At 45.8% G+C, this 18,259-nt stretch overlaps 2 protein-coding genes and 1 non-coding gene across 4 annotated transcripts in view; all 3 read right to left on the minus strand.

Moving 5' to 3' along the window:
* Window positions 1-1,828: 1,828 nt before the first annotated feature.
* HSPA8 (heat shock protein family A (Hsp70) member 8) lies at window positions 1,829-6,681 on the minus strand. Of its 2 annotated transcripts, none has more exons than XM_058687096.1 (9): window positions 6,657-6,681; window positions 5,435-5,644; window positions 4,897-5,102; window positions 4,503-4,655; window positions 3,855-4,410; window positions 3,431-3,633; window positions 2,993-3,191; window positions 2,554-2,786; window positions 1,829-2,250 (listed from the first exon to the last, which is right to left on the minus strand). In XM_058687096.1, the coding sequence occupies exons 1-9, from the start codon at window positions 6,676-6,678 to the stop codon at window positions 2,065-2,067; spliced, it is 1,968 nt and encodes a 655-aa protein (XP_058543079.1). In that variant the 5' UTR covers window positions 6,679-6,681; the 3' UTR covers window positions 1,829-2,064. The 2 variants fall into 2 exon arrangements, with proteins under 2 accessions (XP_058543079.1, XP_058543080.1); XM_058687097.1 differs by lacking the exon at window positions 6,657-6,681 and adding an exon at window positions 6,382-6,509.
* LOC131489011 (small nucleolar RNA SNORD14) lies at window positions 3,703-3,790 on the minus strand. Its single transcript, XR_009250373.1, has one exon. It is a non-coding gene; the product is annotated as a small nucleolar RNA SNORD14 (small nucleolar RNA).
* A 5,332-nt stretch (window positions 6,682-12,013) lies between the features above and the next one.
* Window positions 12,014-18,259, minus strand: part of CLMP (CXADR like membrane protein) — a 97,334-nt gene continuing 91,088 nt past the window's right edge. Inside the window, 6 exon segments of the mRNA XM_058687098.1 lie at window positions 12,014-12,491; window positions 12,494-12,738; window positions 13,317-13,458; window positions 14,454-14,576; window positions 14,986-15,153; window positions 16,129-16,330. Coding sequence (XP_058543081.1) covers window positions 12,439-12,491; window positions 12,494-12,738; window positions 13,317-13,458; window positions 14,454-14,576; window positions 14,986-15,153; window positions 16,129-16,330 — 933 coding nt within the window. The 3' untranslated portion in view covers window positions 12,014-12,438.

Genomic DNA, 18,259 nt, shown 5'->3' on the forward strand with positions numbered 1-18,259 from the left:
GAAGGAGCATAAAATACAGGTTTTGGAATAAAGCTGATCATTATTTGAATATTTCGATCTGCTCTCCTACCGTGCAATTTGAAATCAATGCAACTCAATCTGTGTCAACTGTAAACACCACCTTATGCAGATTAATTTTAATTCTAGCAGAGTTTATTTCCACCTTCTTGACAAAGCCCCGTTATTTGCCCTAGCACAGGTATGGCTTCTCCCATTTGCATAAAGGGACTGCCACCACTTTTCAATCTATTTGTTCCACTGATTATACTACTGTTCCTTTTTGAGATCTCAAGTCAGAGTTTTGTTCCAGTTCATAAAGAATGCAGTAACAAAAAGGGACTAAAACAAGTCAGATTAAGAAACCAAATTATATAGGGGCGCCTGGGTGGCGCAGTCGGTTAAGCGTCCGACTTCAGCCGGGTCACGATCTCGCGGTCCATGAGTTCGAGCCCCGCGTCGGGCTCTGGGCTGATGGCTCGGAGCCTGGAGCCTGTTTCCGATTCTGTGTCTCCCTCTCTCTCTGCCCCTCCCCCGTTCATGCTCTGTCTCTCTCTGTCCCAAAAATAAAAATAAATAAATAAATAAAAAAAAAAAAAAAAAAAGAAACCAAATTATATAAATACTCCACCCTGGGCCTTTGCCAAGGATCACACATTGCTTTCAAATTTTGGATAAGCTAAGGGAAAATAAATATAAATCACATATGGTACCCCAAGTCTCCTGTAGACTCCAAGCACTACAAGGGCATGGCCACAAATCACTATTTAGTGAAGTCCATGTAGTAATAACCTCATTTAGAGAAAAACTGAGGACTTCTAAACATCTTCACTATACTCACTGAACTAAACGAAGATCATTCTGCAATTACCACTGAAATCCTAATATTAACTGTCATAACAGGGGTCACCCAGGAACCAACAATTCGATAAAGGCAGGGAAGATTCCAAGCAGATCTTAAAGTTGGACTGTTCCACTGGGAGCATTAAGACCTCGCCAACACACAGCAGGTTTCTCCTAACCTGACCACCAGATGGCAGGTATGTCACCAGGCAATGTGGGTAACAGTCCCTTTACCTGTTTCCTTACTTGAGGGTTCTCAGGACAGAGCTATACATTGCACACAAGGACATTTTGGGACTGAATTTTCGTGGCAGCACTTTTTGGGTAGCCCAACACCTTGGCTAACATTCCTCAAGAACCAAGGCCATGAACGTACAGCTTTGCTCCAAAACCAGGATCACATAAAGGCAATCCAGTTAAGTGGATTTAAGTGGAAATGTAGCAATGTTTGTTCAGCTAAGTCCCTGAAGGTTAATCGGTGTTTAGATATTAAAGTCAGAATTAGATGCTCATGGTTTGATTCTATGGGTAAATAAACCCTACCCTCCTCAAACTCCACCGCCACCCCCCCTTCAAGTTCCCACCCAGCCAAGTTGAGAAAAAGGAACAGAACGGTTATCAAACGTGCTGGCGCAGGGCTTTACAGTTCCACACGTGGGTCAGTTTCACATGCTTAATGCTACTTCCGCGGACTATTTCACTATCCAAACGGACCATCCAAGCACAAAAACCCCTTCTGGTATTTTTAATACTTCCTTCCCATCAACAGTTCTGTCAACACTGAAAAATCTGCAAATTCAAAGTTCACTTTACTATTAATCTCAAACCCCAAATACAACATTAACATGAATTCATTAACCCGAGGCCTCTTTTGAAAGATAGAGCTGCCCCAATACTATTTTGTGTGATTTGCAGTTAGCCAAATATCCATCCAGCCCCAAACCAAAAACGCCTGCTGCCCTTGTATAGACTCAAGACAATCATATGGTGCCAATTTTAAATACAGTTTTATTTAAGACATTGCATTTTCCACTTAACAATACAGTGCTTATAAAGTGCAATGTTGTATTTCCTTTCCTTGTGCACGTATTCCATATTCAAGTATCAAGAATGCCCAGTTTTATTAACTATAGCAGCTCAACTTCACTGCCATGGAATTTGCTACAAATTTGGGTCCTTCAAATGTTTTGTGTGGAACAATGCTAGACCTATGCTCAGGTTGGCTTAATCAACCTCTTCAATGGTGGGCCCAGAGGAGGCACCACCAGAGGGGGGAGCTCCACCACCAGGGAAGCCTCCAGGCATTCCTCCAGGCATGCCTCCTGCACTCTGGTACAGCTTCGTAATGATGGGATTGCAGACCTTCTCCAGCTCTTTCTGCTGATGTTCGAATTCTTCTTTTTCTGCAGTCTGAAGAAGAAAAAACAAATTCTTTACTATAGGTTCCTCAAAGGAGGAAACTTCCTACCAAGTCAACCTGATGTTCCTAAAATGCAAAGACCTACCATCACATAGGAGTCTTAATTACCAATGAACTCTTGGGTCACTCAGACATCCAAGGAAGGAATCTAAGTTGCCAACATCTGAGGTTCTGGTGGAAACCGCGAATGTATGGACCATTCATCACTGTGACCGATTTGTATCGTAAAATCCCATCTAATCTTGCTGCAACCCCATACCCTCTCCACTCCCAGTTTATTAGAAATAACAAACCTGGTTCTTATCCAGCCAGTTGATGATCTCATTACACTTGTCCAGAATCTTCTGTTTGTCCTCATCGTTGATTTTACCCTGAAGCTTTTCATCTTCGACAGTTGCTTTCATGTTGAATGCGTAAGATTCAAGGGAATTCTTGGAGGACACCTTGTCTCGCTGCTTCTCATCTTCAGCTTTGTACTTCTCAGCTTCCTGGACCATGCGCTCAATGTCTTCCTTGCTCAAGCGACCTGTGGAAGTTAACTGGTCTTTTAGACAGAACTTTTGACATTGAACCTTCAGTTATCCTGCCAACCTTAACCGTTAATGCTCCAAATCCATTAGAAGCAAGCCCTTGGGTTCAATGCCCTTGGACAGATTTTATAAGATCTATGGTCCCTATGACCCCAGACCAGATCTTTTAAGACAAAGGAAAAAGTGCCAAAGTTGTGCCTACCTTTGTCGTTTGTGATGGTGATCTTATTCTCTTTTCCTGTGCTCTTATCCACAGCAGAGACATTGAGAATGCCATTAGCATCAATATCAAAGGTGACCTCGATCTGAGGAACGCCACGGGGGGCAGGAGGTATGCCTGTGAGTTCAAACTTGCCCAGTAGGTTGTTATCCTTGGTCATGGCACGCTCACCTTCATAAACCTTGGTAGGAAATGAGAATTACTAAGGAGTTGCAAGCATCACAGCGTACCAGTTTACAGACGTTCAGGTCAACCAGGAAAGACCTCGCTCAGACATCCAAGGAAGGAATTGGCCAACACAAGACTTCTGGTGGAAACTACGAATGGTTTTGGAATCGATCATCATCGCAGGACAAGTCTTCCCAAAATCTAATAGGACCTGAAGCATAACTGAATCGGTACCAATACAGTAAAACATACCTGAATGAGCACACCAGGCTGGTTGTCAGAGTAGGTAGTGAAGGTTTGGGTCTGTTTGGTAGGAATGGTAGTATTGCGCTTGATGAGAACAGTCATGACTCCGCCAGCGGTTTCAATGCCGAGAGAAAGGGGAGTGACATCCAACAGCAGCAAATCTTGAACATTTTCAGATTTGTCTCCAGAAAGGATGGCTGCCTGCACAGCTAAAACAAAAACGTTTAGTTAAAAAAAAAAATAAAATAAAACCAACCTCGTCACCTAACAAACGTCTATCGCTCAGACATCCAAGGAAGTTAGACCATCATCAGCTTAAGCTTTTGGTGGAAACTACGAATGTTTAAGAATCACTCATCATAGCGAAGTCAGCGTGGGGCTTTCAAGACCACCTGTTAGAACCATTTAATTCGAATAGTGGGATTATTACCTGCACCGTAAGCGACAGCCTCATCAGGGTTGATACTCTTATTCAGTTCCTTCCCATTGAAAAAGTCTTGGAGAAGTTTCTGAATCTTGGGGATACGCGTAGAGCCGCCCACCAAGACAATATCGTGGATCTGAGACTTGTCTAGCTTGGCATCCCGAAGGGCTTTCTCTACAGGGTCCAGCGTGCCACGGAACAGGTCAGCGTTTAATTCTTCAAACCGGGCACGGGTAATAGAGGTATAGAAGTCGATTCCTTCATATAGAGAATCAATCTCAATACTGGCCTGGGTGCTGGAAGAAAGCGTACGCTTGGCGCGCTCGCAAGCGGTACGGAGGCGACGGACCGCCCTCTTGTTCTCACTGATGTCCTTCTTGTGTTTGCGCTTGAACTCCGCAATAAAATGGTTTACCATTCGGTTGTCAAAGTCTTCTCCACCTAAGTGGGTGTCTCCAGCAGTAGATTTGACCTCAAAGATCCCGTCTTCGATAGTGAGGATTGACACATCAAAAGTGCCACCTCCCAAATCAAAGATCAGCACATTCCTCTCGGCTCCAACCTGCAATTAGAATACAAGGTGATTACTCATCCAAATCTCCAATGGCTCAAGTCAGTCGTTAAACGAATCCCAGCTCCACAAAGGAGACATACCTTTTTGTCTAAGCCATAAGCGATAGCAGCAGCTGTTGGCTCATTGATGATTCGAAGTACATTAAGACCGGCAATAGTTCCAGCATCTTTGGTAGCCTGACGCTGAGAATCGTTAAAATAGGCAGGTACTGTGACTACAGCATTAGTAACAGTCTAGAAATATAGAAAAAACAAAACCATGTTAGAGATCAGTTCATAAATCTGGCAATACTCCCATCTCCGTCTACTTGTGCGTGTACTCAAGATAGCAATCACATGCTTTCTAAAGATAAGGCAGTCAGATTACTAATGTGTATCCTTCAAGCAAAACCCCATGCATGAATTCATCAGGGAATCTAGTGCATAATGCTGCAACTTCCAGCCACGTGGTCTCTAGGATTAGCAGGCTACTCACCTTCCCAAGGTAAGCCTCTGCGATTTCCTTCATCTTTGTCAAAACCATAGAAGATACTTCCTCTGGATAGAAACTTTTGGTCTCTCCCTTGTATTCTACTTGGACCTTGGGCCTGCCGGCATCATTCACCACCATGAAGGGCCAATGCTTCATATCAGATTGGACAACAGCGTCGTCGAATCTACGTCCAATTAGGCGTTTGGCATCTAAAGAAGTTTATCAGGTCAAGTGTTACATTGCATCTACCAAGTAAGAACCCTAGTACACCATCACTGAAATGTGAAGATCAGAGACCTAGCAACCAAACGCCAGATTAGTCAAATGGACTCAAGTTCTCTCTGGCAGAATTGCTCAGATTTCCTAATCTGATACCCTATTTTTAGCATTTAAGAGTACAAAATTACCAGGTAAATTCTTAAAAAGGCTTTTCCTATTCTCAAAACTTTCATGGCTACCTTACATTGATAAACTTTGAACTTTCTCATTCAGTCTACACCACTTAAAACTCAAGGCATGTTGCTCAAAATTAACAGCTTACCAAAAACTGTGTTGGTGGGGTTCATTGCAACTTGATTCTTTGCAGCATCACCGATCAATCGTTCGGTGTCAGTAAAGGCGACATAACTTGGGGTGGTTCGGTTTCCCTGATCGTTGGCAATTATTTCCACTTTCCCGTGCTGGAAAACACCCACACAGGAGTAGGTGGTGCCAAGATCAATGCCAACTGCAGGTCCCTTAGACATAGTTGCTGGAAGAAGAAAAAAAAAAACAAACCCAGGGTTTGCTAAGAAACAACAACACTTGGAAACGCTTCCTGCTCCTCAAACTATCAGGTATGGACACTTTGGTAAGAAGATTACACTCAGCACCTCCCCCCGAGAAACACTGCCCTTGTCGGAGGAAACCACGCGGGAGGGCCAGAGCGAAAAATGCTGCAAACGGGGTGTTACCGTGCCAACCGCGGGCGAGTCCGGCCCTGAATCAAGCACCTGCCCGGAGGGTCTGCGACAGGAGCACGTGGCCTCCACTCACAGCGCAACCTTCTCCAACCCCACCCCCCACCCCGTGCTCCGGAGCCAACACAATACGGCCTGCGTGGCGTGCTCAGAAGCCCCCTCCCCCCACGTTGGGCTCGTGCCCAAAGCGGCTTCCTCTTTTTGAGAGCCTAGGGAAGGGTCCGCTCCAGGGGGCCGGCTGGACTTCCCGTGCCCCGCAAACGGATGCGGCCCACGCCCAGCCCTCCCCGCGGGCACCGCCCTGACCCCGCGGCGACCATCACGGCCTGCAGCCCACGTCCCGCTTGCCCGCAAGGCCGGGTCCACCGCCTCCCCGTAAGGAGCGCGCCCCAGGCGGGCAGGGGCCTGGGGGGCCCCCCCACCTACAAGAAAATGATCAGAAGCCTCTGGGCCTCTGCAATCCCGACCAGCCCGGTGGTAGGTTGCACGTTTCTTAGAAACTCCCAAAAGCTCAGAAGACAGGCCTTACCTTCAGGATGGGCCCGGCCCCGCTTGCCAAAGAAACAGCTACCTGAACAGCTAACGCCGCGTTGAATGAGGCCGGTTTCCGCCCGCCACCCTGTCTCTTATACCCTGCCTCAGAACCTTCCAGAAGGGGCCCACCCCTGCCGGCTGCCCATCATGACTTCCTCGACCAATGGGCACGCGGCCATCTCTGTGAGCCCCAATGACTAAGCCGGCTCTACCCTCGGGCCTCGCCCACTCCCGCCCCCATCCCACCCCACCTCGCGATGACGCACTCACCGCAGCGTTCTGGAACTTTCATTCTCGCCCCCGCTCTCCGAACGGCCCCGGGGAAAGGGAGGGTGGAGCCGTGAGAGCCCGCGCGCGGGAGTCCTCAGTCACCCCAGGCGCGGGGGGCCGGGCCGGTCGGGGTGGGGTGGGGGGGGGGTGCATCCGCTTCTGCGCATGCGCTCCCCGTCAGCGCGGGCGGGAGCGGACGGAAGGAGGTGGAGGAAGAGGGGCGGGCAATTTTGGAACCAGCCAATGACAGCAGCACTAGCCGCAATCTGGATCGACGCGCAACCGGGGGAGGACGGGCGCAGGGCCTGAAGGGAGGGGTCCGGACCCGGCAGCCCGGGAGCGAAGACGGAAGTGGAGCGAGGACAAAATGGCCGCGAAGGTTGTTGCGCCCCTCCCCCCCTCCGTCCTCGTTCTGTCTTCCCTACCCCCCACTTCGGCGTTGTAGAGGCTCGTTTAGGCCCTCCCGGATTCCACGTTCCTATGTTTCGTATCTAGGGTGCCTTTGGGCTAAGTCGGCCTTCTAGGAACCGGGAGGAATGTACCCACCCCTGAGCGCTACTAGGGTGTCTTGCCCAGGGACGCACAGATCTGTGGCTGGAGGGAGCCGCCTGGCCCCACTTGGGTGTAGGAAGAGACAGGTTAGCCAGGCCAAGCCTCCAGAACCCTCAGTCACCGTGGCACCTGGAGGCCGGCAGCCCTCGAGGCCGAGGTTGGAGGGGCTCCGGCTTTTCAGAACCTTTAAGGCCGGATGCTGTGCCTGGACCCTCGACAAAATAGGTGGCCAAAGCCGCTTCCCTGACCCCAGACAACTCCGCCACTCCCCACCTCCCGCCAAGAACAGGTTTGGCGTCTCGGCTCTGCCTCTGCATTTGCCCAAGTCCCGCACCTCGCAGTTATTTGTGAAAAAGAAAAACTTAGCCAGGTTTTTCCGTGGAGGAGAATCAGGCATTAGGAACCTGGGTTCCGGTAGCCCCGTGTCCTTGATTTAGACTCTCGGAGCTGCTTTTATTTTCAGTAACATGATGTAATGTCTTTCCTGCCTTGACTTATAAAAAACTAAGCGACAGATCGTTCAGAGGCATCTTGAAAACATTACTAATCGAGTCCACGAAACAGTACTACTTAGAATTAAATTGTGGTGCATGGTGGCAGGTATTTAGGCCTTGTCATTCTAAGAGCCTTTCTCAGTACCTGGAAATGTTTTCCAGTGTGTTCTTTCAAACAGGCAGGGCAGCTGATACTCTTATTTGATAGATAAAGGGGCAGATAGATGAAAAGATTTTTTTAACACTATCTGACACAGTGGTGTGGCCGGAATTAGAAAGACCTTCCAGACAGTGGCTCCAGAAAGGGTGTCACAAGAGTGAGGACACCTTGTCCTTGTCAAAGCCAGTAAAGCCTACAGACGGATTCAAACATACGAAGGAGACATGTTCTTTTCACATTTGCTTTTTCCGGGGCAATGTTGGCTTGAGTACGTGGAGGTATATACTTAATTTCTTCCCACCTCCCAAAATATTAATTTTATATGGTGTTTTCGCAGCATATAAAGTGCTTTCATTGGTTATATCATTCAATCATCAAAACAGTTTTCTGAGATATACATCCGGTATGAGGAGAAAAATGAGGTTCAGTGATGTTACTTGTGGAAGGATTAACAGCTAGCTGAGCTCAAATGGAACTTAGCTCTTTTGATTCCAGAATCTTTGGTCTGTGTTTGTTTTGTTTTTTTATTTTTTTAATGTTTATTTATTATTCAGAGACGGAGCGTGAGTGGGGAGGGGCAGAGAGAGAGAGAGGGAGACACAGAATCTGAAACAGGCTCCAGGCTCTAGGCTCTGAGCTGTCAGCACAGAGCCTGATGAGGGGCTCGAACTCACAAACCGCAAGATGGTGAGCTGAGCCGAAGTCGGAGGCTTAATGGACTGAGCCACCCATGTGCCCCTGGTCTGTTTTTTAGTTACACTACAGTGTAATTTTCTTTCTAGAAACACCTATAACTTCAACTCCAGAAAGTGGAAGATGTGTGCTGTGGGAGGCTCCTTTCAATTTTCTTTGGTATCTACAGTCTTCTCCCACTCAACCTATCAAGGACAGTGTCTGAACTATACCCTACATATCACAGTTTTTAACTAACCTCTGAACTACCCACATTTTAACTACTGAACCATTGGAAAATGGAACAAGGGCCAAACCACCTAACAGCAGTGATTAAAGTAGAGTAGATAACCAGTTTCCAGTCATTCAAAAGTACATTGTAGGACTTGAACTATGCTCTTATTACATAGAATGATTCAGAGTTTGTGGATTTAAAGGTCAATAAGATGACTGTCCTGTCTCCACCTCTTTAAATGCACAAGGTTTCAAACACATTCAGGATGGAAAATTAAAGTTTGGGGGCATAGGAACTGCAGTGAAGAAGTCTGAGGGCTTGGGTTTTTGACTGGGGAATGGAGTCCTTAACATACGTGAGCCTGTCACATGTACTAAGTGCTCTGTGTATATCACCTCCTCTAATTCTGTGAACTTTGTTTCAGATTCATTTGAATCTCTTGTATTTACTTCTTTTGAGATTTGAACCCCCAAGTGTGGAGTTCTGTTGGCACTTGACCTTGGCATAAAATATTTGCTTAAGAAATACTATTTATTTTTGGTAAAGTCTTTTAGAGCAGGAACTCTGCCATAACTTGGTATCTGCAGTACTGCTTAGCATCTTGCCTTGTGAGAAAATAGTACTTGGTATATTTGGGACTGAAATCAATAAATAATAAATCCTATGTAGGCTGAGTTCTTCCATCCTTCTTTTGTCAGCAAGCTAATGAACAGATTTCCAGTGCAGGTTATACGAGCTTCACCTTCTACAGTATCACCTTTACTTATTTATTTTTTAATTGCTGATACAGATGCATCTGTAATAAATATTTGGTTTTTGTGATCAAATACAGTCTCAATTACAAGGCAACTTAGAAGTTAAAATATGAACAGTTTAACACCAGAAATGAAGCAAAATTCTCTATCTTTTTGCATGAGCCATTCGGAAAATATTTTTACACAGTGTAACAGCAAGGGCATCAACTTCATTATTTTCCAAATTTCAGTTTGGTTTATATGTTTTATTGAAATGGTTATTCTCTAAACATTCACACCATTCCATCGTTATCTTCTTCCACAAACATTTTTTCCTTCTACCTTTTAGTTATTTTACCATTTTGTTGGTTTCCCATTAAAGGATCAAATGTATTTGACTTGCAGTGTTAATGGAATATGGCTTGAAACCTGTAGTGTCTCAAAACTGTATCTTAAGCCCAGAATTTGCCATGTCTGAACCCAAAAGCCAGACTCCAAGAGAAGTGCACTATCATTGCTAAGACTTGAACATCTTATCTAGGAATTTTCAATTCCTTAGAATTTCTCAGATATTAGGTAGTTATCTGTGATTTTTTTTTTGTAGATTTCCACTATGAATAGATTTCCAAAATAATCTGGATATCCAACTGGTATTTGTCTTTTAATAACTAACAGGTTTAAATAATCTAAATCTCCATATCATGCAAAGGGGACCGATTCCTGCTTTCAAAGGCATAGGCAGGAAACCTTAGGTTCAAAGGTAGAAATAATGATAAGAACAAATTGCTTGTGATGGTACAGCCACAGCCTCCGTAGTGTACTTGTTTGGCTCAGGTACTGTAGGAATAAGAATTCTCAGAATCACATAGCAGAAGTGATATCACACTACCAGAAGAATAAAAAAGTAGAGGAAGGAAGGGAGTTAATATCTTACAATGAGGCAGTGTTAGTATAAGAAGCATTCCAAATATGCCAGCCTTCTTAAATTAATAGACATTCTTTACATTACTTCCTCAATGTCTCCTATTTCCCACCTTTTTTTTAAGAGGAAGATAAAACTCAGATTACAATTTTCACCCAGGGATCAACCCCTGTTTCTTAAAGAACCTTAGAAGGAAATGCATTTGCAGTATCTGAGGGCTCTATTGTGAGAAACACAGACGTGAAAAAACAGAGAAATGGGGCAAAATCTCAGATCCACCATTTCTCTTTAAGCATCTGATTCCCATTTTAGAAACCATGCTGTCATCTCCAAATTCCGCACGATTTTTTTCTTCCCTGCAACCTGCTGCCCTTTTAATAATAAATATTTTACAATACCAACGGTGATCTGGTGACATCTGCACTGGGGTCCTTGCAGGGCGGTTTCAGGCCTACATTCTTACCACATGATCAGACTAACAGAATAGTTGGTCCGTTTTGATTAACAGAACAGTCAAAAGGATTGGAGGCTGCCGCTTCCTTTTTATTTTTCACACATCTTGTTTTTTCCCCCATGAATCAACTCTTCTGATGGTTATCCTGGTGAATCATTTCTGTTGTTTCCAGGATGGTAACAGTTCAAATGTTAGCAGTCACTAATCCAGCCCTGTCCTGCCACCCACTAGTTATCCTCACCGGCTCTTCCTTAAATATAATTCCCTTTCCTTCCAGCCCACACCTGGACTTCCTCAGAGGCTAGGCTGGGAAATTACCGAAATTCTGTGTCACCCTCTCAGGAGGGAATGGTAATGATGTACTTGCAATGCCATTAGGAAATGGTAATCCTTGATCTTTTTGATAATTTAAGGCTTAGAATTATCAAAAGTCCCAGGTTCACGTCCTTGTCCTAAAATGAAAAGAAATGGAGGAAGCTCCAAGTTTGGTATAATAGTAAACTTCTTTATACCGCTCCTTGACATGTTACGGAATATGAAGAGAAAACCGATCTAAACTCCCTTTCTAGTCATAGTCAGTCTTGAAATTCTGATTTCATATGTTCTCAGAAGAGAATGCAAGGATATGTCAGATGATATTTCAGCATCTCTGAACGAGCTCTTTTTCTCTAGAAGACTTCTGAGAACATTGTCAAATGACACATAGTGAATGTTTTCTTGCGCCAGAGATATCCAGCAGGAAAGTCCTTAGAGACATCAGATTTGAGGGAAAGTCCACAACTGTTCCAGTATAGATTTCTGATATCTGTCAGTGACCCTCTGAACATGATTAAGGTGGAAAGTTTTTTGCAGTCCCTGGTCACACGTTTTGTTTTCCTCTCTTAGTTCTCTTACTGTTCACTAGAAATAGGGAGATTAGTAGTGGATAGAGTGGGAAAACTGGCACCGCCCGCTAGTTCGGCGCCTTGTGAAATTAACATCCAAACCTTACGGTAAATGAAGTCAGGTCAGAAGAAACGTTACTTCCTTCTTTGAAATTTCTCAGAAGTGATATGCCCAGTACCTGGTGCAGCTAGGTGTAATATAAGGCTGTGGTTTCCCCTTGACTCTGAATAATCACAATAATCCAGTAGATTTGCAGAAATGCATAGAAAATTTATGAACACCACCTCATTTCCCCTTGACTATGGTGAATCAAAGTATTGATACAAAACATTTCCGGTGAGAAGTTTTAAGTGTTCAGTTCCCCTTTCCCCAACTTTTTCCACCACAGGTCCTGGCCAACAAACACACAGAGTTGGACCCCCGCTTTTCCCCACTCTGGTCTCAAGGCACCACGAGATGCCTTTTTGGAGATGAGCAGTTTACATCCTTTTTCTTGTTCAGTGTCCTAGAAAGAAAGTGCTCATTTCAATCCATTCCACGCAATGCTCACCGCTACTTAAATGACCGGTCATCTGGTTCCAGGGGGTTGTGTGGCTGGTGACTGAGCTTCAATGACTAGAAGAGTCCTAAGATCCTGACTCCTAGGAAAGCATGGGAGTCAAGTCCACTCTAATTCAGACGGTTTGCAAGGCTCTGCTCTGGCTGGGGATCATGCCAGGTGTGGTTCTGCTTTGGTCAGGGTAGCATGGTGGACTTTCTTTGGTTCAGAACCTCTCCCCGCTGGCCCCACCAGGCTGTATGCATGGGTGGCCAGCCCCGGCTGGGGTGCTGCTTCCGTCGACAGTGTCCGCTGGCTGCGTGAGGCACTATTTGCTGTGGAGCGAGTGGAGGAAGAACCAGAGCGTGAGCTGCGAGAGCCTGAGGAAGAGGAGCTAGGTTTCACCAGGCGGGCTTTCGGGGCTTCCGCATCTTCTCTGAAGAGGAAAAAAACCAGCAAAGGTAAACTTTAACACCGGCAAGACTATGATACACCTTCCACTACGGTTGCTTCCTTCTGAGGCTTCCCAATAAATTCCTCAAGCCGTAAACTTCACATTATACCACTGGAAGGCAGCCATTTAGGGGAAGAGGGACTTCCCCAGTCGCTGAGACTTAGCGGTTGACTTAGGCAAATGGATGTTTTGTTAGCCCTGAAGTCAACTCTATTACTCTGGGAGAGTACACACTTACCATTGAGATTGATCTGGGGTTTGTCTACGCAAACCCTTTCACAGCCCATCGGTTAAGCCCATTCCTTATTGTAGGCCCTTCATAAGTGGACACGAATCAGAAGTAATGTAAAGTTGATCTTTTAATTACCAGTTGAGGATAGACAGTTTCACAATAAAGGCAAGGGAAACCAGACTTTCTGTCCCTAGGCTGGAACTCCTTGCCTACCAGAATAATCCTTTTAACAGATTCACAGTTAAGAGCAAATGGGACATTTATGTTCGCTGGTCACTACAGAGCTGGAAAGGAAGCCTAGGACAAGGGATTTTGGAGGGAGGTTTACCGAATTTCATTAGGTCTCTCTTCTTCCTCATATCTCTCTTTGTCTTTCCTTCGGATTAGCAGCCATACCAGGAGGAATGTCAGCAGGGCTCCAGCCACCATGCCTGTCACTGCTCCTGCAATCATGCCGATGCTTTGTACATCTGTTTTCTCAGAAACAAAAGCAGAAGTAAAACCAAACATAAGCTAGGGAACGCATGAACTGAAAAACATAAGCCCCGGGGGTGCCTAGCTGGCTTACTCTTGATTTGAGGACTCTTGATCTTGGGGTCGTGAGTTTGAGCCCCATATAGGGGGTAGAGTTTACTTAAACAAACAAACAAACAAACAAAACCCGTAAGTCCTGGGCAGGATGGGTATTTCCAGATCTTTCTATCTTTCGGAGTTTCCCATTTACCCTTGATGTATGACTGTCCTTCTTGGTATTGAAAGGTGGCAGAATATGCCACCCCAAAATATGCCTCTTTGCCATTAGGACTGTTTTAACCTAATTTTTTTTCTTAATGTTTATTTTTGAGAGAGAGAGTACGAGTGGGGGAGGGGCAGAGGCAGAGGGAGACACAGAATCCGAAGCAGGCTTCAGGCTCAGCACAGAGCCTGTCGCGGGGCTCAAACTCACCAACCACAAGACCATGACCTGAGCCAAAGGTGGACACTTAACCGACTGAGCCACCCAGGTGCCCCTAAGCTGATTTTTTTAAAGCAGGCTCCACACCCAGCGTGGTGCTTGAACTCACAACCGTGAGATCAAGAGTCAAGTCCTATGCTCTACTAACTGAGCCAGCCAGATGCCCCCTTAATCTGATTATTTTTGAGAAACAGCAGACACAGGAGAAGTTCTAAAAACAAAGTACAAGTTCCCCTTTTATAAGGGAAATTTACATTTATAAAGGAAATCTCCCTCCGGTCCCCTCCTGGACATAACACATTTCTTTAGGGAGCTGACAGATTCACGCGCTTGTAAATACAGTTAGCTACACCAGTCGAATGGTCACTGCAACTACCGAATTTATTTTCGCGGTCACCACGTCCTCCCGGAAATAAAGATTTTGGCCTTGACCTTACTCTTACTTGCGATGAAAGGTGCTGTATGCCAAACCACGACGCGACCACAGGAATAAACCGTTTGGATACTTACGCTGTACCGTCACTCGCACCACACAGCTTTCCTTCCCCGCCTCGTTGCCTGCTGTGCACTGGTAGAGCCCAGAGGAGGACATGGTGAGATTCTGCAGCAGAACGCGTCCAGGGTTATCGTAGTCTACACAAGCAGAAGGAACGACTGTAATCCCCTGAGGGACAGGGTCTCTGTATTGTTTGCTTCAGTGCATCATTGACCTAAGATTCTCTAACACAATTTGGTGAGGAGGAGGTGGTAGATTTCTTGGAAGACGGAAAAGGCAAACGTTCTTTTAACGTGTGCGTCCGCCAAGAGTTGCAAAGGACTGTGAACGTGTAAGGGACACCAAACACGATCATTTAGATACAATGGCTACGCAGTATATTTCTTCCTCATTTTCCTGTCCCGGTTGACGGATGAAAAGTAGGAGCTCAGGGAGATTTGGCCGTGCATTCAAGGTCACGTGGTGAGTTGCTGACAAACCGGATTTAGGATTCATGGCTAGAGCACCATTCTGTGGTCTCAGCAGACCGATGGGAAGGTGACTTACCAATCCTGGACCTGGGAGGGAGATGCTCATCCTCTCCCTCCTTCTCCCGAACTCGCTGCCAGTCATACACGATGGGCTTTGTGCCAGAGGCTGACTCACACTGCAGAGTCAGGTCACTTCCTTCCGTCAGCTCTCCTTCCAACTCACACTTGGGCTTTGATGGTCTCACTGGCAAAAAGAAAGAAGCTTCAAAGATGGCCACACGCCAGACTCTGTGGAAGAACTATGTCCTGTTGAGTTGTTTCTCTAGCTGGCCATCATCTGGCCAACTTTTGCGTGGGGATTCAGTAGCCTTTTGCTACCTAACTATGCTTTACACCACCCCCAGAAATACACGCCCCCTCCATTCCCTGTGTGTGCGCGTGTGTGCATGCGCGCACACACACACACACACACACAATTCTGGCTGCTTCCAGTGGTGCTGTTGTAATTTCCAGAGGCTCCCTCAGAAACCTCCTCATCACTTCTCAAAGAGGACACTGTTCTTTAATTAGAAATTTTAGGGGTGTCTGGGTGGCTCAGTCGGTTGAGCGTCTGGCTTCAGCTCAGGTCATGATCTCACGGTTTTTGACTTCGAGCTCCGCGTCGGGCTCTGTGCTGACACCTCAGAGCCTGGAGCCTGTTTTGGATTCTGTGTCTCCCTCTCTCTCTGCTCCTACCCTGCTCGTGGTCTGTCTGTCTGCCTCTCTCTCAAATAAACATTAAAAAAATTTTTTTAATAAAAAAAATAAGAAATTTTAGGAAAGTTGAGTGTGATTTTACTAATACTGAAACAGGGACAGAAGTCTGTTAACTCGGAAGCAATTAAATGGAACTCGGCAGCTCTCGCTGTCAGAAACCAGAAAGGGAGTTGAATCGTACCTGCAAGATTTAAGTTAAATACAAGAACACCACTTCAACGTACAAAGTGCATTGTAATGCACTACCATGGAAAATTGTGATTCTTCTTTCTCCTTTTATTACGTCTGAAATATAGAACATAAACTGTAGAACATGCACACTTCTTTCCGGAAACTGGACTAGCTGATCTCTGCATGCATGATGCAGGGTATTGAAAAGTTTCATACCCCCATGATGCATTTGGCTATTCCTCACAGAGACCTTATTACTAAGATACAGGCGTTTACCTTGGTGCTGTCTTACCTAAGACTTTTAAGGTGACGTGGCTCCACACATAGCGCCCTGAATTCTTCACCTTGCAGGTGTACCGGCCCTCATCACTGGGCTTCAGGGGCTCAATCTGCAGGGAAGCATCTCCTGCCAGGAAATTGGAAGCAAAGGCCACTCGGCCCTTCTGTTCCTCAGTCAAGTTACTGTAGACATGATGACTGGAGTAAGTGATCACCTGTGGGACAGACCAAGGCAGGGTCAAGCAATGTGGCCCTCAGCCTTCCTCTCTTGCTGATGTCAAGATGAGGGATGAGGACACTCCTAACGGAACAATGCAGCCAAGACTGGGGCCGATTCTAAGGATCCAAAAGACCTCTGTTCTGAATGAAGTTAAAAGCACAATATGTTTCTCTAGGCCTTTCTTCTCCTTCCCAAAATAGCAACACTTCATATTTGTGCACGTTTTAATTACAGAGTAGCAACTGTTTTACTAAATTCTCAGAACCATTTCATTTAAAAATTTTTTTAAGGTTTCTTTCTTTCTGAGACAGAGGGAGGGAGACAGAGCAGGAGTGGGGGAGGGGCAGCGAGAGAGGGAGACACAGAATCAGAAGCAGGCTCTAGGCTCTGAGCCGTCAGCACGGAGGCTGACGCGGGGCTCAAACTCACGAACTGTGAGATAGGACCTGAGCCGAAGCTGGCGACTCAAGCGACTGAGCCACCCAGGTGCCCCAGAACCATTTCATTTTATAGGTAAGGAATTTTAAACTTGAGTTACTTGTTTAATCATGACCACACAGCTAAGGCAAGGAAGGAAGTTAACGCACAATAAATATATCAAGAGCTGGCTGTGAGGAGAACTGGCAGAATGGCATGGGAAGGAGACTTTCTAACTTTTGCATTTCCTACGAACTGCATGCGAGCTGTTCAAAATACACAACACTCAGGGCAGCTGGGTGGCTCAGTCAGTTAAGGTCTGACCTCGGCTCAGGTCATGATCTCGCGGTTCGTGGGTTTGAGCCCCGTGTCGGGCTCTGTGCTGACGGCTCAGAGCCTGGAGCCTGCTCCGGATTCTGCGTGTGTCTCTCTCTCTGCTCCTCTCCCACTCACACACACACACACACACACACACACACACACTGTCTCTCTCTCTCTCTCTCTCTCCGTCTGCCCCTCCCTCACTTGTGCTGTGTCTCTCTCTCTCAAAAATAAACAAACATTAAAACATTTTTTTTAAAAAAATACACAACACTCCTTGTTCTGGGTGCTTTTACATCTAGCTTATTTCTCACATGATTTTTGCAAGTTAAGTAGTCCTCCTCCTGCCTTATCTGTGGTTTCACTTTCCATGGTGTCAGTTACCCAAGGTCTGGAAGCAGATGATTGTCCTTCTGACATATTGTCAGAAGGTCAATAGTAGCCTAACACCGTATCACAACGCCTGTGTCGTTCTCCTTGTCCGTCTCATCACAGAGGCACTCTGTCATCTCACATCATCACAAGAAGAAGGGTGAGTAAGGGACAATAAGATTTTGAGAGGGGGAGAGAAAAACTATGGTCGTATAACTTTTAAGTCATTTTATTATTAGTTACTTTATTAATGATTGTTAATTTCTTACTCTGCCTTACTTATCAATTAAATGTTATCACAGCTATGTATGTATAGGAAGAAACACAGTGCAGATAGGATTTGGCATTATTCATGATTTCAGGCATCCAGTGGGGGTTTTGGAACACATCCCGCGTGGGTAAGAGGGGGACAGTGTATTCATGATCTCCATTTCACAGACAAGTAGCAGAACTCGGATTTGAACATCACCGTCTAAGGCCATTCAGTTCGTTGTCCCGGTATACCACTTATCTCTCAGCCACTTCCTGTGGCCGTCTCCACTCATTTCACTGCTCATTAACTGCTTTTCTAGAAAGGTTGGAAATGAAGGAGGAAAAGCGACACTATCAAATCAATCTGTTTTGTTCTTACAAAAGTTTAGAGTCCAGGGGTTCCTGGTTGGCTCAGTCGGTTAAGTGTACAACTCTTGATTTCGGCTCAGGTCATGATCTCACGGTTTGGGAGTTCGAGTCCCACATTGGGCTCTCTGCTGTCAGCACGGAGCCTGCTTGGGATCCTCTGTCCCCCCTGCTTCTCTCTGTCCTACCCCTGGTC

Source organism: Neofelis nebulosa, chromosome 10 (genome assembly GCF_028018385.1).
Source record: "Neofelis nebulosa isolate mNeoNeb1 chromosome 10, mNeoNeb1.pri, whole genome shotgun sequence".
Classification (NCBI taxonomy): Eukaryota; Metazoa; Chordata; class Mammalia; order Carnivora; family Felidae; genus Neofelis; species Neofelis nebulosa.

Coding starts and splice junctions, on each gene's coding strand:
- HSPA8 (XM_058687096.1), bottom strand. CDS start 6,678: ATGAAAGTTCCAGAACGCTGCG. Junction 5,645..6,656: donor GAAAGTTCCAGAACGCTGCG/GTGAGTGCGTCA, acceptor TTCTTCTTCCAG/CAACTATGTCTAAGGGACCT. Junction 3,192..3,430: donor AGCCTGGTGTGCTCATTCAG/GTATGTTTTACT, acceptor TTTCCTACCAAG/GTTTATGAAGGTGAGCGTGC.